Below are 23,019 nucleotides of genomic sequence, written 5' to 3' on the forward strand. Positions count from 1 at the left end.
CCACTAGTCTGTTATTTAGCCAGTAACAGAACATAAAAAACATAGAAACAAAGATATCACTAAATTTCATATGCAATTTTTGTCTGTTACTGGGTCTTTGAAATAAACATACTTGTGGATAATGATAAATTCTAATTGTCATGATTTGTTTTATTTTTGTTGTATACTTTGAATTATTTGATCTTAACCTGTTGTTAGCTGCCTGGGGTTGAGTGTCTTTTAAAGATAGAAATGTGAAGTATGTTTAAATAAACTTTTATTAAATATAAGGAAGGGAAAAAAATCAATCCTATGCACACTTCTCATGTTACATCATATATATAAAAAAGAAACTTCAAAGAATATATTTTTAATTGTATTGTTATCATTCAGTGGTGAAGATATTGTCACTATCAAATATGTATTTTAGGTGCTCAGAATAATATATAACAAAGTACAAAACAAACATGGTATTATTAAATGTGATTTTACTCCAACACTTAATGGTTATTTCCTAAAGTAAATGCAGATCCTTAGGATCCAGATCTAAAGAAATGCTCAAGTCATTGCACTGGACTCAGAATTGTTCACATTTCCAGATTAGCATATAAAAACATTGGCATGAATCTCCATTTCAGTTGTACAAATCCACAATGTCCAAGACCTAGGGCTGGATCTAGGGAGAGCAGAGGGGTTGCTTGCCCTGGGCGCCACCGGGGGTGCATTAAATTGGGGGGCCCTGGAGCGGGTAAGAGGAGGAGGCAGATTGCCTGGCTTTGCTACCTTTCCACAATGTGGAGAGGTAGAAAAGGCAGCCTTGCAGCTTCCCTCCCCATTTAAACACCCCACTGGGATGTTTAAATAGGGGGGAGGCAGTTTGCCTGCCTTTGCCGCCCTTCCACAAGGCAGAAAGGTGGCAAAGGCAGCCCCACAGCTTCCCTCCCCATTCAAACACCTCACCAGGTTTTTTAGGGGGGGGGGAGGAGGCAGCCCTGCATCTTCCTCTCCTGCATTTTTTGAGTGGGGGTGCCATTTTTTTGTTTTGTCCCCACTCAAAAAATGTCAATCCGGCCCTGCCAAGCAGGAAACTGAGCACTACAGTATTAGTTATTCAGATTTAATTATATGCAATCAAGATGATACAAAAAGATGTAGATGGTATATGTTGTATATCTTAAAATTATTATTCTATGAATGGAAAGATAGTGATGCCTACAACAATTATCGCACCTAAAATGAGTACAAAACATATCAGAAATGTTTGGCGTGTATTTCCAAATATTACTTTGCCAGTTTATGGTATAAATTTGGAATGATGAGGCAAAGTATGTTAAACCCATCTCTACAACTTCCTGCCACATTATGCTAATAGGAGGCAAAAACACAGTTTAGTTCTAAAGAAGGTCGTTTCTACAGTGTGTTAATCCTAGGCCGCCTCCTGTATTTTAAATTCTGCAATTCAGAAATCCAAAGAGATATTTTGTTAACTATTTGAGAGTGGGAAAGAAAAATAAAAGAATTGATTTCCAGTGCGAAAGTTAATTCATAATGATCATAAAATTTAAAACAAATGAAGAATTGGAATAGAGAATGGGTGTAGTTGAATAAAGTAAGAAGAATTTTTTTCCTGATGGTTGTGATGTGAGCTTTTGGGTTTTTGCAGCAAAAATGTATTCCAACATAGTTTATAGTCTTTTACATATTGCATTTGGGGTCTCATGACATTTGAATGGACCTTTCTTTCATATTTTTCACAGGCCCATCTAGTAGCAGCTTTTGAAAAGAGCTTAGGAAATATGACAGGCCGGTTGCAAAGCCTAACAATGACAGCTGAACAAAAGGTATGTTTGAATCAGCAGGCACTTCCATGTGGAAAACAGTCATTGGTTTATACTGAAGTCTGTATTGAAACAAGAAGACTGAGTGAAAGGACAGCTGTAAGAATAAACAGGTGCATCTTTCTTTCATGACCCTTCCCATCAAAGCTTCGTAAAAGCTCTAGAAGAATAAAATTGCACGTCATCAGGTTTAGCTTGGCTGTATCAGAGGCCAGTACAAAGATAAAATCTTTCATTTCCAGGTTTTAATTAAAACATTTGTGATTCTGGATTTAATCTATATTGAAAGATTCAGCAACAAAAGCTGGTCATAAACCAAGTGTAGTATTTGTTCCAGGATGACAGCATTATCAGAATTCTAAATATTGGAAAGAGGAAATATCTCAGTGGCAGAACTATAGGCCTGTTTTCAGCCTTTCAGTATTATCTGAAAGAACAAAAGGGGAGGGATCTTTCGATTTGGTTTTTATTTATTGTTCAGAACCCTTTAAATACCTTTTAATGTAATTTTACAACATGCTAAGAGTACAGGTCCAAACACTGAAGTTAAAATTAACATGGAAGATACTTAAAAGTGGCCCCATGTTGCATTCTGGGGTTAATAGTCACTTCTGGTGGTAATGAGGGAACATGAGCCATGAGGAAAGGTATTTCAATATGTATGTTCTGTTCTGTTCTGCTGTCGCTTCTGACTTATGGAGACCCTATGAATTAATTACCTCAAAAATGTCCTTTTATTAACAGTCTTGCCTTAGTGTTGCAGACTAAAGGCAGCCTCTATTTCAGGATCTCGATAAAACTCCCCTTGAATCACCTCAGTTTTCACATATTTTGAGAGCTTTTCTGATGTATGAACACTTGCAGAAGTTCCTGATTGAACTGAAGAACTGACAAAACAAGCTTTAAGAGGCCAAGTAGATTAGCCACACTGTCTTTCTCTGCCAATCTACCCCTCTGGAACTAAAGCATGGGAAGAAAGAGACTTCACCAGAGAGGAAGAGGGAGGGATTATAGAAGCCACAGCTTGTTCTTCATCATTTTGCTGTACCTAAGATATAGTCAATGTTACATCTGCTCTGGGGCTGAATTTAGGGAAACTAGGTCTCCTGCTACAATTGGGAGGTCTCTAGTTTGTGGCCATCTCCTGCAACCTGAAAAGCAGCAAAATGTGTGAGAGTGTCTCTGCACCACCACAATAACCAGAAGTGACTTCATACAGTCCTCTAGCAAACCCACTATAAAGCCACAGAGAATTGGGAGACTGCTAAAGCATCACAGTGATATCGTGCAATGGCTAGTCCCCGCACTCCAACTTTCCCACTTGAAACACTGAACTTTACCTTTGTTTGAAACATTGCATGCAATTCATTTTATATACTTAAGAAACACATCAATGAGGAGCCAGGCTAATTTATACGCCTATAACCCTCAAGTCAGTGATCCTTTCATACAAGTAAATATATTTACTGGTTTAGTGAGAGCCAGTTTAGTGTAGAGGTTAAGTGTGCGGACTCTTACCTGGGAGAACCGGGTTTGATTCCCCACTCCTTCACTTGCAGCTACTGGAATGGCCTTAGGTTAGCCGTAGCTATCGCAGGACATGTCCTTGAAAGGGCAGCTGCTGTGAGAACCCTCTCAGCCCCACCCACCTGTCTGTTGTGGGCGAGAAGACATAGGAGATTGTAAGCTGCTCTGAGTCTCTGATTCAGGGAGAAGGTCGGGGTATAAATCTGCAATTCTTCTATTTCAGAGTACAAGTTAAATCAGACATTTGCTCATTGTAGCCCTTAAAACTAGCATCACTGATTGTGGTCCATGATGCCCAGTGACTGACTTTGTTCAGTATTCTTTTTCCCATTAGTGAGAAATTTACTTGTGTTAAAACCGAATTCATATTTTTTCCATCTCCTGGGAATAAGATGTAGAAGTGCATATGGAGCAGAGGTCCATCGATGGCTATTAGCCACAAGGTATAGATGGAAAACTCTGACCATTTCCACAGTAGCAGTTGCTCTGCCCCCAGGCTTCTGCTTTCCCTGGCTCAAGCAATCGGTTGCTGCACGGGTACATTTTGAACCATTTTCCCTCCAATTTCCCCTGCAGCTTCCTGATCTCTAAAAAAAACCAAGATCAGAAAGCGGCAGAGGAAATTGGAGGGAGCCACGGGTCAAAATGCACCTACACAGCAACTGGTGAGGAATTGATTGCTTGAGCTGGGGATGGAACAACTGCTACTGAGGAATCTGTCTCTGTCTGGGGCAGTGATGCTCTGTATTCTTAGTGCTTGGGGGAGGGACACTTGGAGGGATTCTGGAGTTCTGGCCCTGCTAGTGGACCTCCTGATGGCACCTGGGTTTTGGCCACAGAATGTTGGACTGGATGGGCCACTGGCCTGATCTAATAATTCTTATATTCTTATGTTCTTAAGTTTTTAATTCTAAGATTATTCTTAGGTTCCCCTTTGAAAAAAAATAGTAAAAAAAGGAATTTCTTTCAGTCTGAAATATTTTACAAAACTTCATGCTTTGTTCCTCAAAGAGATTGTAATGGTAGCATTGACCTTAATAAGCTTTCCCAGAGATCTGAGCTTATGTTTTTTTTTCCCCTTACTGCCACTGAGGTTACATTCCTGTTGCACCTTTAATCCTCGTTATATAAAATGAGAACCGGAAGGGTTGCTTCTAAATGGAGCAAGTGTGGATTTAATCAAAACTGCATCATTTCTTTAACAATTGCCTACCAAATATACTATACAGATGTTGGTGCTGCCATCTTTCTATACAAAATTGGGGGGGGGGGGGTTGTTTCAGTCTACCTACTGTTTTCCTTAAACATTAATTCTTATTATTGCAGCCAGGGCTTTCTTTGTAGCAGGAACGACTTTGCATTTTAGACCACACACCCCTGATGCAGCCAATCCTTCTGGAGCTTGCAGTAGGCCCTGTATGAAGAGCCCTGTAAGTTCTTGGAGGATTGGCTACATCAGTGGTGTGTGGCCTAATATTCAAAGGAGTTCCTGCTACAAAAAAAGCCCTGATTGCAGCATTTAAAGTTAATAATTTCAAGCCTTAGTATTTTTCTAACTGTATTACCTTAAATGAGAAGCTTTTTCTGTTCAGTCTCACCAACATTACTACTCTGAAATCTTGTAAATTTTTTACCCCAGAGTGGGGGAAACAGACCATTATTACTTGGATGTTTTGAGCCTTCTCTGACTTTCCCCATAGGAGTCAGAACTCATAGAACTACGAGAAACGATTGAAATGCTGAAAGCTCAGAACTCTGCTGCACAGGCTGCTATTCAAGGAGCTTTGAATGGCCCTGACCATGCTCATAAAGGTATGTGGGTTTTTTTAAACTGTCTCAGTGAGAACTCATTGGTTCTTAAGAGAAGTGCTAAGCCACTGGCTTTCCATTGTTTGGAAGAACAGGGTCTGTGAGGTATTTCAGAAGACTGAGGAATTCTCCATTGAATGTCACTTGTATTTGATGTTTCCGCAGCTGGAAAACCTCTATATAGTATATATGCCACTGAATTCAAAGGACCTAGGTTTGCCGGACTTCTGTGATCAGCATTTAGTCACTCGCTCAGGCAAGATGCCCTTCTAATGCCCTTCTCTGTGTAGTGTGGGTACAGCAAATGTTCCAGCCAAAATTAAGCACTACTAAGCTTTTAAAGATTTCACTAGGAAAGTTAAGTTTGCACTGAACTTGATTTACTTGAAATGTATGGAACCTGAAAATGCCATGCTTTCTGTTGGATTATTCATGTTGTATCCAACAGTAGTCAAGAGCCATACAAAGTGGTTGTTGTGCATGGTGCTATAGTCATGCTATAGCTATGGAGTAAAATAATGTTTTCACATGCATATTGCTTCTGATCATGCTCAAACTGCACTGGTGTGGGAGATTAGGTATACCATTCAAGTGTAGGTTTTTACCACTCAAAATGCTTTTTCCCATGCCAATCCTCTTTCCCCGGTTCACTTGGAAAGACGGGAGTAGTGCAAATGGTGACTAACTAGCTAACTCATGACTAACTAGCTACACTAAGACTGGGTCCAGACCAGCATTTTGAGCTGGCACATGGATGGGATGTGGGCGAACCAAAAAAACACGACTAAACACACGTGTCCACCTTCCATCCCACTCCCACCCCCAGTCCGTCCCACTCGCACCGCAAAAAATTACCACTTGTGGCAGCTTTTTGCAGTGCAAATAGGATGGCCCTTGGACAGGTTGGGGCAGGAGCAGGATGGGTGGTAGATGTGTGCATTTGCTCACACTTTTTTGGTTCACCTGCATCCCGTCTGTGTGCCAGCTCAAAATGCCGGTCTGGACCCAGCTTAATATGGGTGTCTCAGGAAGAAAAAAAACCCCTTTCTCTAGGACACATTTTATTCTTCAAGGTGAGCATTGTTGTTATCCAGGTTTCCAAGCTGACAGCATAATGTTCCGCATGATATTGACTTACCTATCCGTGATGGCACTCATCATTGAAAAAGATATGATGCTGCAAATCTTTTATTAGGAAATTTCATAATTTTAAATAACTGCATAGCAGTCCCAAATTTTTGAACACTGAGGAAGGATACTAGAGGAGAAAACCCTACCTCTTCAGCAATTTCACTGGTCCCTCTGAAGATGCAATTAGCTGTGTCTAAGGGAAAAGGCACTGACAAAGCTGATGCTTCCAGTACTCATGCATATTTCCCAAAAGTAAAAAAAAGAAAAAGAAAGAAATTACAAAGTGTCACATTATCAAGATGCTCTTCAGGTCTTCATGAAATAGAAGAGTTGTAGCGTATCAGTACTTTTAATTAGGGATGTGCAAAAATAAAGTCAGATTCAGAGTGAAATTGCAGACTAATTTAATAATTTTGAGTTGAATATTTAAATGGAAGAAGATATTGGATTTATATCCCACCCTCCACTCTGAATCTCAGAGTGGGTCACAATCTCCTTAACCATCCTCCTCCACTAAAGACATCCTGTGTGGTGGGTGGGACTGAGAGAGCACTCACAGAAGCTGCCTTTCTAGGACAACTTCTGCAAGAGCTATGGCTGACCCAAGACCATTCCAGCAGCTGCAAGTGAAGGAGTGGGGAATCAAACGCGGTTTTCCCAGATAAGCAAGAGCTATGGCTGACCCAAGACCATTCCAGCAGCTGCAAGTGAAGGAGTGGGGAATCAAACGCAGTTTTCCCAGATAAGCAAGAGCTATGGCTGACCCAAGACCATTCCAGCAGCTGCAAGTGAAGGAGTGGGGAATCAAACACGGTTTTCCCAGATAAGCGTACTCACACTTAGCCAAACTGGCTCTTGGTAAGTAAAGCCAGTGTGGTCCAGCTTACACAGCAAAGGGAGTTAGAAGCAGCTGAAGAGGTAGGGTTCTCTCCTCTAGTATCCTTTTCTTCCAATCACAAGTTTTTGCTGTGAAGTGGCCTGCCACACTCTTTAGATAATGATGTAGGATTGAGTGATTGCCTTCTGCAGTCCAAGGAAAAACTTCCTTCAAATTAACATGGAAAAAGACCTTTCTTACAGGCTCCACATGGCCGTGGTGATTTGTTTATAAGTTAATTATAAGTAGGCCTGGATGTAGACTGGTTAGGCCTTAATCAGGGTTTGCAGGAAGAGTGTGGATGCTATAGATAGCATTAACTGTGCCTAGAAGCATCCAAGAGCTATTTCCAAGCCATCAGTAATGGGGCAGCCAGGTTGGTTGTGTGGAGGAGCCCATCACTGCTAAGCAGGATCAATGCTTAGAGCTTGCCCTTAGTTTGTTGAGCAGTGTGTGAGAGCAAGAAGATAAAGCTTCATAATTATCTGCATTATTTCATGTGTAAGCTAAGACACATGAAGCCTGCAGTAGTGCTGGCCAAACTTGGAGCTAAGATGGGTTTACCTAAACTCTGGTAGCTTTTATGGCTGCTTGTTAGCAGATACCCACACCCAAAGTTTGAGATGTGTTTTGTTGATGTAGAGAAGTAACCTAGATTTATGGAAACCACCCATAAAATCCAGTTTATACATTGGTATTGTATATCTTAATTGAAGGTGCTGGTGCAATAGAAAATCAGTCCTATTGAGGTCAGCAGAGGACATACATCCGTGTACAAGCCTTCCCCAATTAGGATAAAAATGTTCCAGGTTTGTACCCCTCTGAAAAGGAATCTTTATTCCCAAATTTCAGTTATATGGGGGGGATCCCCAATCTGTAGGTAATATTTGCGCTTAAAAAGGGGCAGAGAAAGTGTGAGTTATCTTTTCCCCTTTCTCGAAGGAAAGGGTGGGTGAAGAAATGTCAGAGTTGGGCCTGATGATTCCTTCTTGATCATGGTGGCTGACCCTGTGGAGATCAAAATCCAAGAAGACCCCAGAGTCCCTGGGCCCTCAGAAACCCAGGGTTCAGATAGACTATCCACCAAGAACATGAGGCCAGAAAAACAAAGGATTCATGAACAGGAACCAGAAGTGGGAACCATATAAGATCCTTCCAATGAAACACATTCTTCATTAGGGATCTCACAAGCACCCCTGGAGCTCCTGTAATAGAGAATCCAGGTAGAGTCTCAGCTCTGGTGGTAGAGGGCCCGGTTGGCTACTCAGGACCTCTTCTTTGCCAGCAATTCTTTTGATATTAAAGACCTATCATGAGGTTTTGCAGGATTCTGGACTTGGTTCAGCTATAATTACATGCAGGATTCTGGCCTTGATGACTGCTATATCCCCTCACCTTCATAAATAGCCACCACCCTACCTGGAAAATCCTGGGATAAATAGCTTCATGAGAGCTTACTACTGCCCTTCTTGGTATCTGCCTGCTTGGACCCCTGCTTGGTTTGATTCTTTCCTGCTTATCTTCTCCAGTCTGCCTCTGCTTAAAGAGCCCTGACCTGCTCAAAGAGCAACCTAGATTAGGTGTCTGATTTGCATTTTCCCCACCTTAGAATGGACACAAGCAAAGCATTTCCCTTGCCTACATAGCATATGCACAACACCAGATGTCAGAATAGCTCAGGCTCATAGCTATGGGGGGGGGGGGGTCAGGAGGGGCCAGGCTACTCCATTCAACCCCCCCCCCCTTCAATCTCTGTGGCCTCCCCACTGGGCTGAGACCTCCCCCTTGGGCAGCTCTGGAAACTCTGTCAAGCACAATCTTTGCTTCCTTTCGCTCCACTCTGCTGCACCTGCCCAGGCCACCACACAGGTGCTTGCACTTCCATTGTGCGCTCGTCAGGCAGTCTCCCCACCACACGCACTCCCCATACACACGCACATGTGTCCCCCAGGTAGCCAGAGTGAAATGGAAGTGGTGAGCACTTCCTGATCCCTCCCTTCTTCCTGGGTCCAGCTCCCCCACCCTCCCCTCCACCTCGGTCTGCCCCTCTTCCAAGGCTTGCCACCCCCAGCTTGCTCTTCTACCCGTGTCTTCGCCTGGCAGCACCCAAAAATATAGCACTCAGGAGCCAATTTGCAAGAGCAACAGGCAGAAAGCCAGTGCTATGGAAGGGGTGCCAAAATCAGAAGGCTGAGCCAGGGAAGGGGGGGAAGAGGGGGACCAGGGAGGGAGGGAGGCAGGCAATCTCAGATGAGGACTCTGGGGCTTGTAGTTTCCACCTCCTACCACTCCTGACAGAATAAGGGAGCGTAAAGTGGGGCATGCTCTCAGAAAGAGCACTAGGCACCCATGACATCATTCTGAGATGGGGAGGGTTGGGCAAATTCGTGGAAGAGTGGATGGTTACAGTAAATAGAGCTGGGTAAAGCATGAACTTGGTGAGTTGGGGGAACTGTTATTTCCTCTCAAACACCTCAAGCTGTGAGAGGGCCTATTTATTACAGTCTCTCTTTGAAAGTGTTGAAAGAATAATTTAACACATAGTAATGATAAAACTCAGCTTGCCAGGGCTGAGCTTCCCCTCATTTTATCTTGCAGCTGACTGCCCAGGTTTTTAAAAAACAATTTTATTAATAACGTTATTTGTGACATCATTTTGGGCCCCACGCCCCCCCCCCCATCTAAAAATTTATCCCCTGGGGCTCCCCAGCAAAACTTTTCTGGCTATGGGCCTGGCTCAGGCAATTATGACAGAATCAAATATCCATTCCCAAGTCAGTGAGCCAGTGCAGTGATTGGTAGAAAGTTGAAGTATTGAGCATTAAAACACCAGTTATGATGGGTCTTTGTTTGACAGGCATCCTCATGTTTAGATGGCATCCTTGTCACATATCTGCTGCTGAAGAATCTCTCTCTTTACTGCCCCAACTCTCAACCCCAGAAAACAAAGTTAGTAAATGAGGTGCCAAAATAATGAACTGATTAGACAACTTCTGACAGTGGTAAGAAATAATTTTGATCAGTTCTGGACTACTTCTACTATACCAGCTAGGAACATAGTTTGCGTTGCATTTCATTAGCAAATTTCAAGCTGCACATTCCAGCCTAAAACTACCAAACGCTGACCAAGCTCTCAGTCTAGAGTACTGGCCACAACTTAAATCACCCTGGTTCATTAGGAAACTGGTGGCAGATTGCTACAGTCTAAAAAGAGTTATCAGTTCCATAGCTGTTACTGTAACCCATCTCAACTTTAACCAGAACTAGAAATACAAGAAAAAATAACTCACCAAGTTAATTTTCAATTTTGACCTACAGCTTCAATTAGTTGTTCATTTCTTATCAAGGCTCAAATCTTGAAATTGATTTAGTATTAAGAAAAAAGATTTGTGTTTCAGTTTTCACAGACCTGTATCACCTCTGAATGCATGACCAAGATTGGATTTTGACCTGCGGCTCTATGTCAGTGTTTCCAAATTTGTTTAAAATTAACATGACAGATTGAGGATGGAAACTTGTGTCTAGGAATACCACAGCAAGGCATGCAACAAACATTTATTTATCACTTATGGGAGTCAGTGTTTTCATCTGTGTGGCCCTTTTCACATTACCATTCTAAACTGGATGTTACAACAATACAGGGATTTTAATGAGCTGTCTCTGAACTGCTATGGTCATTTCAAACAATGCTGCTTTCCCCCAAACCTTTTTTCACAGCAGAATTTTCTTCAGACTTTTAAAAATCATTCTAAGGTGAGCACTACAGTGCTAAACCACTACAGCACTGAAGTTGATTCATTGGTGCCACCATAGCACTTCAGTGCTACAGCGCTCACCTTAGAATGTTTTTTTTTTTCTTTTAGTCTGAGGAAGATCATCTGGCAAAAAAGGGCAGGGGGGAAGCAGCATTGTAGAAAGTACTATGGAGATTTTAAGCAGCACACCACAGTGATTCAGAAGCAGAATGAATGGGCTGAAAATGTAAAAAAGCAGTTTCCCTCAAAAGCGGCTCAACCATGCTTTGCTAACCCAACACAAGTGGGTTTTGAACAGGTAAATAAATTCCACTAGCAGCTGGTCATGCAAATGAATCTGTTTGAAATGATAGAAAAAATCCATTAGCAACCAGTTACTAAAATGGAATACAAAGACAGTTTGAAAAGGGTCTTTGGAGGGACAGAAGAGTTTTCACCAGTACAATATCAAGCTTTCACTCAAGATGTGGACACATATCTAAAGAAACTGACCTTGGGCTACATTTTGAACAACTAAAAACAAAGTTGCTTCAGGGCCAAATGACAATTGATTCTAGAAATTGAATTATTTAGCCCTAAAAAACAGCTATATGGTGAGTAATGTGTGTTATGATATGAGCTGTTGCTGAAGAACTGAGGAAGGAGAAGTTTAATGTTTCCCTTTCATACAAGTTTTCAGTTCAAAAATGCATCCCCCAGTAGAACCCCCTCACTGAGGAGGGAGATACTTCTGCAGTGTCTGTTTATTGTGACACCAGTTCAGATCAGGTTCTTTTGCAGCTGCCTTTTTGGACCAAATTAAACTTCTGGTGTTTCAGTCTTGGAACTCAATTGTGACATGTAGTTTGTCTCTTAAAATAAGAGAGAGAATCTTATATCGCCTCCCCTCCCATTATAGATTTACGAATAAGACGGCAACATTCTTCTGAAAGTGTTTCCAGCATCAATAGCGGCACGAGTCATTCAAGCATGGGCAGCGGTAATGATGCTGAGTCCAAAAAAAAGAAAAAGAAAAATTGGGTAAGTGCCTTACAGATTTGAACATATTGAGTACTCTTTTGTATACTTCCCTTCCTCATAAATAGCACAACAGCCCCTATTCTTGTGCAGTGAGAAATATACACATTTGATTGCAACCAGTGAGATATTGGTATTGGCAGGTACATTAGGATCATCGTAAAAGTACATGCAAGCTTCTTTTTTAAAAAGCAATTTAGTTTCCACATCATTCTATAAAATGGGCTGACTATTCAGGATAGGTCAGTAGACTGTGAAGGAAACTTGAGAGGCATTTTTTGTTTTTTAAAAAAATGGATAAATATTAAGCCTTTGCATTCGGAAAAAGCTGTAAGTCAGTAATTTTACTGACATGATGGTATATCTGTTGTTCAAATGTTTATGCAGGTAATATTTTTAAAATACTGATTCCAACTTCATTCCCTTGATTTGTAATTGCACACTCTTTCATGTTTCTGCAAGGTGAACTCTAGAGGAAGTGAGGTGAATATAAACCCATGGAAAATTTGGCATGCATCTCAAAGAACTCTTATCTTGGCATGATTGCTATTCATTTTGGCAGTAGGCTTTCGTACCCTTCTAAAATGGATTACTCTGTATGTTTCCTTAGTTTTTTTCTCTATTCATTTTACCTCCAACTTTGAAAACTAGAAAGGGGGGGTGTTGCCAAAATCCATTTCTTTCTTATTAGAAAACATCAACTAGAAAGAACATAAATTATGGTAATTCCAATCAGCATTTACACTTCCAGCTTTCCAACTGATTTTGGTAGAAGAACATGCTGATGTGTGCCAATGTTTGGAAGAAGAATGATTTGGGTAATAAAAGCTTTTTGGGGGAGGGGGGAGGGAACACACTTTTTGTTCTTTGTATGAGTAACTTGTGTGTTCATAAGAAGCTTTCAACAGCTCAAAAATATCTGCAAAATGCTCATTGCAAACCTGACTTGTGCTGTTTCGACTCTTGAAATAAATGGCTCTTTGGCTATCCTGTCCCTTTCGTTAATGAATCAAAGCTTCTGAAGCAAAAAAGCAATGCTTGTACATATGAACTTGCTTCTTTAAAGCAGACCTGTGACAAAAACCTCTTTTCCAACCCTTCCAGCTTCTCGTCAGCAAAAAGGCAAGCATCATATCACAGCTTATGTTTTGCTTATTTCTGCTATCGAATTAATAGGATTCTGATTTTCAGAGTTAAAATAATTCTATGTAAATAATGCATAAAACATAGCAATTGGAATATAGTATATTTTGGAAATAAAAACAAATAAACAACGTGGCTATTTAAAACCAGTCACCTTAAAGGGAATGCCAGCATAATGGGATTCCACAGAAGGTGCAGGGTTTTAAGTGAGCATCTGTGTAGCTGTTCCAGTTGATCCTGCCCTTTTCCCATAGCATTCAGTGTGTGCGCTGTGCTCAGTTAATTTTTTAAACAGCACTGTTATCATGTTCTTAAAGCCACTGTGTTGCATATGTTAATACCCTGCTTTATCTATACTGACCTCAGGCAGTGGCTAGATTGGCATCTGCAAACTAACTTTTCAGCAAAAACATAAATTGAACCAACCAGCAGAGGTAATTCAAATAAATGTATTCTCCTCTTCCCCCCCCTCCTAGCTGAGAAGCTCATTCAAACAAGCCTTTGGAAAGAAGAAGTCTACAAAGCCTCCTTCCTCACATTCTGATATAGAAGAAGTCACAGATTCGTCTCTTCCATCCTCACCTAAGTTGCCCCACAGCTCTGGAGATTGTGGGTCTGCATCAATAAAGCCATCCCAATCAACATCTGCGTATGTTTCTCTCTTTCTGCACAAGCCTTCCTTACAAAATACCATTTTTTAAAAAGACCCCCATAGGTTTATTGACTGGCATTTCATACATATTACCACAGCCTTTGAACTTTTGCTCTTGTTATTTCCTGCCCATCCAGTTTCAGACATTTTAATTCCCTACATTGACATTTGTTTCATGGAAATGTTCTTATTCTGTTATTCTTTGGAAATATTTTGATGGTGCAGAGGGAATGCTTCCTTCTCTCAACTGATTGTACTTCTCTTTCTACATTTTGCTGGGCCTTGAACAATACTGATTTGGCATTCTTCATTATTGTATGGATCTAGGTTGTTTTTCCCTATGTAGATGATACCTTCTATTCACAGGAAAGTCAACTCATACCTTTTGCTGGAGCATAGAGAGAGAAAAATGAAACCACATTCAAATGCTTCTCAACCAATGTGAGGGCATGTGCACCTTCTTGTGTAAGCACTTGCAGAAGCAGAACCACAAGAACTGCCACAGAACCTACCTATTAAAGCAATATACAAAGTAATATATGTGCAAGCACTTGCAGAAAAATGGTGGTGGTGACTGTTTTCTCTGTTCATAGACTGAATCTGGCGCCCATGGCTTTCCACCATCATTCTCTTTTCCCACCTAAAGCCCTTCAGACAATTCTCCAGTACAAAGTTTCATTCTCATTATGTTTGGTATTAATATCAGACCCTGCCATTCCAGTTCACTTGAGGTTTTGATCATCCAAGCAGATCCTAAAAGCACAACAAGTGCCAGGCACTTGCAGAATATTCTGTGACTTGGCCGGCATAAATACCTTTAAGTGGTTTCTTGAAGTGTTCTTGTGTTTCGGCCTCTGCTTTCTCACACCAGTGATGTGTAAAAATGGATGGTCTATTTTGCCCCCCAGTTCCCAGAAAGCATCAAGTATCCCTCACTTTTGTACTCCAAAGTCCATCGTAAATATGTTCTGTGGGCAGGATGATTTCAAGCTGCAGGTAGGGGGATTGGATATTCAAAGGCTCCCTTACATCAAAAACTTCTTTGCTATCTCAAAGAGGCATCTCAGATTCCACCTTGGTCTTCTGTCTAACATGGTGGTTGCTGTGCAGGACCAGCCAAATACTTAGGTCTTCACCTGCAGTCCAAATTTGTCTGGTCATGTGTTGGAATCAATAAAATCTAAGCATATTTTCCATCCTTAGTTGCCATTCAGGATTCTCCCTCTTGTACCTCCATTCTGGGTTTTTTTTTCTTTCCTTATTTCATTCTTGGATCTGTTTCATTTTCTAAACCATTGCCTTTACTTTCTTTCACTTGCATCTGTCTGTCTAATGCGTGTGTATGCAGGTCATCCTTAATCTGGGCACCAAAGAAAAGACAAAACGGTCACGTGATCTACAAGCATAGATCCCGGTAAACTGTTGTGTGGGGCTTCTGAGAGCTAGTATGAAATAATTCCTTTTTTTCCAAAAGGCAATCCATGAAAAGCAAGAGTTTCAGATTTTTATTGTGACAGCAGATATAGCTTGGTAATAATGAAGGTGGGGAAAATAATGTACACGGCCCTTAGCTCCTTGAAAGAAGGGCAGAATACAAACTAATGCATAGAAAATGTTATAAATATTGTATGTAGCATAGTGTTATGTGTGCTCTTGTGGCTGGATGGTGGTTTAGATAAGCATAATCATTATGAGAAAAAAAATTGTTCCATATCCTTCAAAAGGAAACAAATCAGTTATTAAAGGATGAGTTTCCTTAAGAATGATTTTGCTTAGAACCAGGGATGGAATTCTAGCGGGAACTCCTTTGCATATTAGGCCACCCCCCCCCCAATGTAGCCAATCCTCCAAGAGCTTACAAAAAAGAGCCTTGTAAGCTCTTGGAGAATTGGCTACATCAGGGGTGCGTGACCTAATATGCAAAGGAGTTCCTGCTAGAATTCCACCCCTGCTTAGGATCAAGATAGATGTTACAGCATCTATGGGTCCTACCCATGGGTGCCACTTTTTTTTTAGAGACGAATTTGGGCCATTCAAAATTCTGTGAGTGCTGGATCCTGATTGGGCCCACATCTCAGTGGGATCAGATTACAGAAATGAATCCAGAGAGTCAGTCAGTAGCCAGAGCTATTGAACTGTAGTGGTTTCCTTTATCCTAACAGAAGGAAGGAAATAGCTGCTGATAGAACAGAGCAGAAAAGAACCTTACCACAGAAATGAATCAAACCATCTCTGCAAATTCAAAGCATTTATCTTTTTAGCTATTTACGGGGGGGGGGGGGGGGGGACCCACCATCTGTTTCAAGTATTAGTGAATTTTTTAATTATACTGAGATTGCAGTAGACTGCAGCTACACATTCAGCTAACTAGAAACTCCTCTCAAATCCTCTGTTGGTTACCAAGCACTAATCTAGCTGCTGAAGAGTCTTCATCAGAGCTGTCCAATATTTCTTCTTTGCTGATGGAGACTTGCTTTGGATTATAGGATGTTTCCATGTGGAACAACTGCTATATAAATTTTCCTCAGTGGTCTCTACAAGGCTGTCATATTGCATGAAGGAGTTGTAAGGATGAATTCATACATTCTTGTTCATCACTCAATGAATATAAGATCTGATGATGACTTAGCATGTGTGACATGGCCACTTTGTCATAGTCAAAACATTCATAACAGAAAACTTCATCTTAAATACCATCATTTATCAATACAGTCAATTCACATGTTCAGCTACAAGTCAAGTGTTGAGTAATTAAGTCACAATAGTCCCGTCTATGAATCAACTCTATGCTTTTGTGTAACTTCGTATAGAGTACACTGATAGAGTTAAACTATCTTTCTGTTCAAAATCAAGACATCCTTTTAATCATTGTAATTTTAAACAAAAGCAATATATGTCTTTTTAAAAAGATAGGACAGTTTTGAAAAATACAGCCCTTCTGCATTTTGAAAAAATAAAACAGAACTAACATAAGAACATAAAAAGAGCCCAGCTGGATCAGATCAATAGTCCATCTAGTCCAGGTTGCTATCTCACACAGCGGCCAGCCAGTTTCTCTGGAAGGTCAGTATAAGGGCATAGACCATCTAATGTGGCCTCCTGGCTCTGGGATTCAGAAGCTTAATGCCTCTGAATATGGAGGTTCCCCTCAGTCGCCATGGCTAGTAGCCATTGATAGACTTAACCTTCATGAATCTATCTAATCCCCTTTTAAAGCTGCTTATTCCTGTGGCCATCATTACATCTTCTGGCAGGATTCACAATAACTATACTTCTTCTAAATGAAAAGTGTAGAACTAAATGGAACAGCAATAAAAGCAAACTTATCATTCTATCCCTTTTCATGTTTTAAAATTGAACCTATTCATGTTGCTTTGATGAGATTCTCTGTCCTGCTTCTAGGAGTTACCAGCAGCAACCTTTTTCTGTTCTTTGATATGAAATAATAGCAAATAGCCTACATAAGAGAACCTTCCTTTAATCTTCTGCCTCTTTTCCTTCTCTCTTTTTTTTTTTTAGGATCTGTGAATGCACAGAGGCAGAGGCTGAAATAATTCTGCAGCTGAAAAATGAGCTCAGGGAAAAAGAGCTCAAGTTAACAGATATTCGTCTGGAGGCGCTCAGTTCAGCACACCATCTCGACCAGATTCGAGAAGCCATGAACCGCATGCAGGTCAGCTCTGTGGAAACAATTGACTGAAGCATTTCTCAAAGAACTATATCTTTAAAATTCTATTCCAATCGCCCTTGGCTAAGCAGAAATATGACATAGGATCAGTGGAAATAATTTAGCTGAGATTTTAGTGGGATTGAAAAATAATGTAATATGTAACTAGAATTTTATCCTTAGGTTTTGCCTGACTCTTCAAAACTTACTGTTCTGCTTAGTGTCACTTTCTCAGTTATTGGCACTGATTCCCTGTAATTGTCCTTTCCTGCTCCAAATAGTAATAAAGAGATAACATACTCAGAAAGGTGGCTAAGAGACTTTCAGGGATTTAGAAGAATGCTGGCTGCTTTAGTAAGAGGGTGCATCACATTTTCAGGGCAACTGACGGTCTTCACGGGCTCTTAACTCCTTGGCTATGGTTCCTGCCATTTTTCATTTTGTTCTTTCCTCATATTGTTCTGCTTTCCAGTACTCAAGCTTCCAAACTTGTAAACCAGTTTACAGATTCCAGAGCTGTGAGAAAAGTAACTTTGGGGTTCGGAGGAGGGGGTGCTATCATGGATTGCCTTTCATGGTGAGAGCCAGTTTGGTGTAGTGGTTAAGTGTTAGGTTAGGTTTATTTGATTTATATCCCGCCCTCCCCACCAAAGCAGTGTGTGGACTCTTATCTGGGAGAACCAGGTTTGATTCCCCACTCCTCCACTTGCAGCTGCTGGAATGGCCTTGGGTTAGCCATAGCTCTCACAAGAATTGTCCTTGAAAGGGCAACTTCTGTGAAAGCTCTCTCAACCCCACCTACCTCACAGGGTGTCTGTTGTGGGGGAAGAAGATAAAGGAGAGACTCTGATTCAGAGAGAAGGGCAAGGTATAAATCTGCGGTCTTCTTCTTTTTCTTCTTCAGTAATCTGACCATTATAAAATCACACAAACAAATTAAGGCACCAGTCCTAACCTACACTAGGTAGCCAGGTGACCAGAGCAAGGAGTTGGGGCAGGGACATGGGGCATAGCAAACATGATGATGTCACTTCTGGTGAAGACCAGAAGCAATGGCGGTTTTGGGGGGGGGGGGGGAATGACATAATTTTGCTCATGATACTAATGAGCAGTGTTCCCTCTAAGCTGAGTTAATGTGAGCTAGCACACAGATTTTTAGCCTCCAGCTCACACATTTTTGTCTTAGCTCAGGAAGAATGGCCCCAGACCAAACTAATTTATGCAGTAACTCACTCCTTTAATGCCAGTAGCTCACAAAGTAGAATTTTTGCTCACAAGATTCTGCAGCTTAGAGGGAATATTGCTAATGAGTTGTTTTTATTTTTCTCCTGCTGCCACTTGGAGTTGTGGCAGGCAACTGTAAAATGTACACAGAATGATGAGTTGAATCCAGCACTCCAATACACATCCAAATATGCATCCAATGTTTGCCCAAAGTTCCTAATTAAAAAAAAGCAATAACTTAAGGGCATATTCAGCATATTGCCTTGTAATCGTATCATAGCTATAGCTACCATTGCATTTTTTTTAAAAGCAGCAATTTGTGAGTCAAATAATGAGAGACATTAAAAATGGTGGAAAATACCTAACAAAAAGGAACAGAAAACAGGCCTGGTTACATATCTTACAGAAGAGGCCCCATACCAGATAGGATAAAGGCAAAAACTTTGGAAACTGTTTCAGCAGTTTCCTTTGAAATCCTATGGAGTGCTCATGGGATATTAATCTTTGAAGCCACTCAAGAAAACAAAGGAGCCCCATGGCACTTTAGAACAGTTTTTTTTTTAAAAAATCACCATGCAACATGTACATTTTCTTCACACTAAAGACAACCCATCTAGTTCATTTTTATGTTCCAAAATCTTATTTAACCTTAAGCCTGTCCTACATTCTCACAAAACTTCAGAGGGAAAAGATTTTTTTTTAGGAATCTAGGAAGCTATTAAGTTCTGTGTTTAGCTTTATGGATCATGAAATTAGCCTTCTCATTCTCCACAGGTTATTGAAAGAAGTCAAACAACTTTAAGAGGCAGCATGGTGACCAGCTTGAACCATCTCCCTCTAATTGCTTTGGCTCATTTCTTAGCTTCCATCCTGAATAATTCACAATGTGCCTTTTGCCTTTTTGTACATTGAAAAACATAAATGCAGAACCTTTGTAAAGGAATGATAGGTTTAGGGTTGCTGAATTTAGAATTAAGAACATGAGAGCAGTATAAATCCAATGTCTTCTATATGTGTCATCTGTAAAACAAACAAGCTTACAACCCTATCACTACTTAAATATTTTAAATAATTAACCATATGTGACATGCATAGTTGTCTACAATGATTACACCTAGGGCAAGTAATCTTGCTCATTTTCAAGCATCCAAATAGTAACACAGTGAGTATATGCAGTAGATTGTATTTCATGAACTTTTTATTCTGTTTGTTATCTTTCAATCACCAAAACATCACATAGGATTTGTGTGGGAGTCAGAAATACTTAAGAGAACTGGTTCTTACCTTACTACACAAGTATTAATGCAGCTGGATTTCTTCATTGTGGGCTGTTTCATGTGAGAGCAACAAAACTAAAAAAAAAATATCAATTCCCCCCCCCCCCCCAGTCAGAATGAAGAGGCTGACACAGTGTGTTGGATAAAAACTCAGGCCGCTTTATTGAAACATAACTTGAACGAATAAGGATGGCAAGAAGTATAGGCCTACAAGAACAAGCCCTGGGGTCAAAACACTGGACCCTGCCTTGTCCTAGAAGGGCGAGCCACCCTGCCCCCAGCACGAGGCCAATACCATCTAACTGGTGCTGAGCGGCCAGGCCCAAACTCCACCTCTGTCGGCATCAATCACTCAGGAAAGATCCACCCCGGTGAGGCTTTGTCATGATCTGCACTCCCAGCATTGAGCGGTAAAGCTCATCTACCGTTCATACAGACCACTTGCACCCACTGGTGCAGAGCCATAGGTGCTCCCCTGAAAAGACTAGCCAATACCTCATACTGCCAAGCGACCAAATCCACCAAACTTCACCCCAAACTCCCTACACTATCAAGCAGTACAAGGTAGGCAAAAAACAAATTCACATAGGCCAATTCTCTGAAAATGAAACAATTCCTACCTGGCCCCTAATAAGGCGACCGGTAAAACCTGTACTGCATAGGGTGGGTGGGTGGGCCGAGAGCCACGAGAGAACTGCTGTGACATGGGCGGGAGCCGGGGCTTTATAGCCCCGACACCACGCCCCCTCCTCCAACTCCCGGATGGCCGGGAAGCCAGCGTCAGCCTCCCTCCTTCCGGGAGCGCAAAGCACGGCCCCCAGCCTATAACTGGCATTGCCAGTGCGGCTGCGAAGGGGCCGATTAGTATCAGCAAGGGCTACTTAGAAAACTTCTTGATTTGGATGTAGATATGTGTGTGCGTATATGATAATAGTATCCTGTGAGTAAGCATATATCCAGGCAATAATTTCATATGTTTGTTATCTGTGTGCTAATGCAGAAATACAAAAAGGTATTTTCAGGCACATACCTGAAAAATGCAGGCACAATTGAATGAGCTGTAGCATTACTCCAATCACCCAGGCTGTATTGCTCATAGTTGTCTACCAGAGCCAGTGGTGCTGATCAGTTGAGACAGCTGGGTTAGCCATGTGGGACAGAAACAATGACATATCCAGACAGTTTATGACAATTGTGAACTATATATATATGTGTCTCCCCCCCCCCCCCTTCAAAAGTGTGAGCTGGATATACCCTAATACTGTCATTATATAGTCTAAGCTTTCAGGGCAATTTTATATGTAGTATATGCCACAGAGTCACAGTTTTATAGGGCATCAGCAATAGCACATAAGTGTTTTTTGTTGTTGTCATCATTAAGTCACACAGTTGAGTCCGACTCTTCGTGAAACTGGGCTTTTTTTTGTAGCAGGTTCTCCTTTGCATATCAGGCCACACACCCCTGATGTAGCCCTGTAAACTCTTGGAGGATTGACTACATCAGGGGTGCGTGGCCTAATATGCAAAGGAGTTCCTGCTACAAAAAAAGGCCTGGATCTAAAGCTGTAGCCTGTTCATGTGCCCTGTATTTATTCTCTTGCTATACCAAAAAAGGATTTTTTCCCTTGCACTTTGAAAGTGGGAGGAGGGGGAGGGAAATGTCTACTGAGCATTCTATTATTCCCTATGGAGAACAGTTCTGTGATAGATCCGTGGGTATCTGGGGTTCTGGGGAGGGGATGTTCTTTGAGGTAGAGGCACCAACTTTGCAGCATAGCATCTGTAGCCTTTCCTCAAGACACCCTCCAAGTTTCAAAAGGATTGGACCAGGTGGGGCAAATTTTATGAGCCCCCCCAAAAGGTGCCCCTATCCTTCACTATTTCTAATTGAGGGAAGGCATTGAAAAGGTGTGCAATCCCTTTTAATGTGATGGCCAGAACCTCCTTTGGAGTTCAATTGTACTTGTTCCAAACTTGCTCATGACTCCACCCCCAAAGTCTCATGGCTCCACCCCCAAAGTCCCCAGATATTTCTTGAATTGGACTTGGCAACCCTAAGTTTCACATTGCATTGAAAACTGCCGGACTGGGGTAAATAGTTTATGAATCTACACAATATGCCAAGTGGTTTACTTTTTCCATGATGCACATTCCTCCCCCATTTTAAAATATGCATTTCTTCTTGTGCTTTAAATGCTAGAATGAAATCGAGATACTGAAAGCTGAAAATGATCGCTTGAAGGCAGTGACTGGAAATAGTGGAAAGCCTGCCCGGCCATGCTCAGAGTCTTCAAGTAGCACATCTTCATCCTCTTCTCGGCAGTCTTTGGGGCTCTCCTTGAATAACTTGAATATCACTGATTCAGTTGCATCAGGTATTTTCAGACGGGATTTTTATTGTCCTACTTGTGTTTTTTCTACCATTGCTTATATATTCATGTGTGTGTGAGCACACATGTCAAACGAAGCTTATCTTTTCTTACAATGAAAGCTAGGAACTCAGAGGCTCTAATACAGCATAGTAATAGATTATGACATTATAGAAAATTCTTACTGTCTGAGCTAGGAGCCATCAATAAATAGAATGCATGGACCCAAAATCAAACAATTCCTACAAAAGGTCATCAAGTGTTGTGTTACATTACCACACAGCAAAGGATAAAGGACAATATGAATGTACTGTGAGCCATTATAACCATAGCATTTGCTGGTGCATTAAAGCCACAGGTGCAGAGTTTAGAATTACAAGTAAAATAAAATGAATATGTTCTGCCAAGTTTGTTACATTTGTAAATGGTGTTTGTATTTTTTTTAGATATATTACTGGAGGATGTTACAGATGGAACTCTTCATAAAGAAGGCCAGAATGTTAAAATTATGGTCACAATAAACAAGGGCTATGGTCGATCCAAGGTGCGATGACTTCTATGCTTTATTGCTATATTCATCATAATTATCCATGTGCTGCTGCTGCTACTCCAACAAAGGCTATACTGTATTGAGTGTTCAACAGGAAGCATAGAATACAGCCCTTTCACTTGTGTCTTATCTTGCATCTGTATTTGTCATCATACTGGCCATGCACTAAGTGATTATAGGCTGCAAATTGCTCCAGTTTCTTTG

General features: G+C 41.1%; 1 protein-coding gene across 5 annotated transcripts in view; it reads left to right on the forward strand.

Annotated features, from left to right (window-relative positions):
- NAV3 (neuron navigator 3) overlaps positions 1-23,019 on the forward strand; it is a 934,586-nt gene that overhangs the window by 893,299 nt on the left and 18,268 nt on the right. For 2 of the 5 annotated variants that reach the window (XM_060245118.1, XM_060245120.1), the window contains 9 exons: positions 1,737-1,820; positions 5,045-5,156; positions 11,815-11,936; positions 12,396-12,416; positions 13,553-13,725; positions 15,077-15,142; positions 17,248-17,401; positions 22,097-22,271; positions 22,712-22,809. In XM_060245118.1, coding sequence (XP_060101101.1) covers positions 1,737-1,820; positions 5,045-5,156; positions 11,815-11,936; positions 12,396-12,416; positions 13,553-13,725; positions 15,077-15,142; positions 17,248-17,401; positions 22,097-22,271; positions 22,712-22,809 — 1,005 coding nt within the window. The remainder of the gene's footprint in view (positions 1-1,736; positions 1,821-5,044; positions 5,157-11,814; positions 11,937-12,395; positions 12,417-13,552; positions 13,726-15,076; positions 15,143-17,247; positions 17,402-22,096; positions 22,272-22,711; positions 22,810-23,019) is intronic. The other 3 variants (XM_060245121.1, XM_060245123.1, XM_060245119.1) reach the window with 2 other exon arrangements.

The sequence above is a fragment of the Heteronotia binoei genome, chromosome 8, assembly GCF_032191835.1.
Source record: "Heteronotia binoei isolate CCM8104 ecotype False Entrance Well chromosome 8, APGP_CSIRO_Hbin_v1, whole genome shotgun sequence".
In the NCBI taxonomy this organism is placed as follows: Eukaryota; Metazoa; Chordata; class Lepidosauria; order Squamata; family Gekkonidae; genus Heteronotia; species Heteronotia binoei.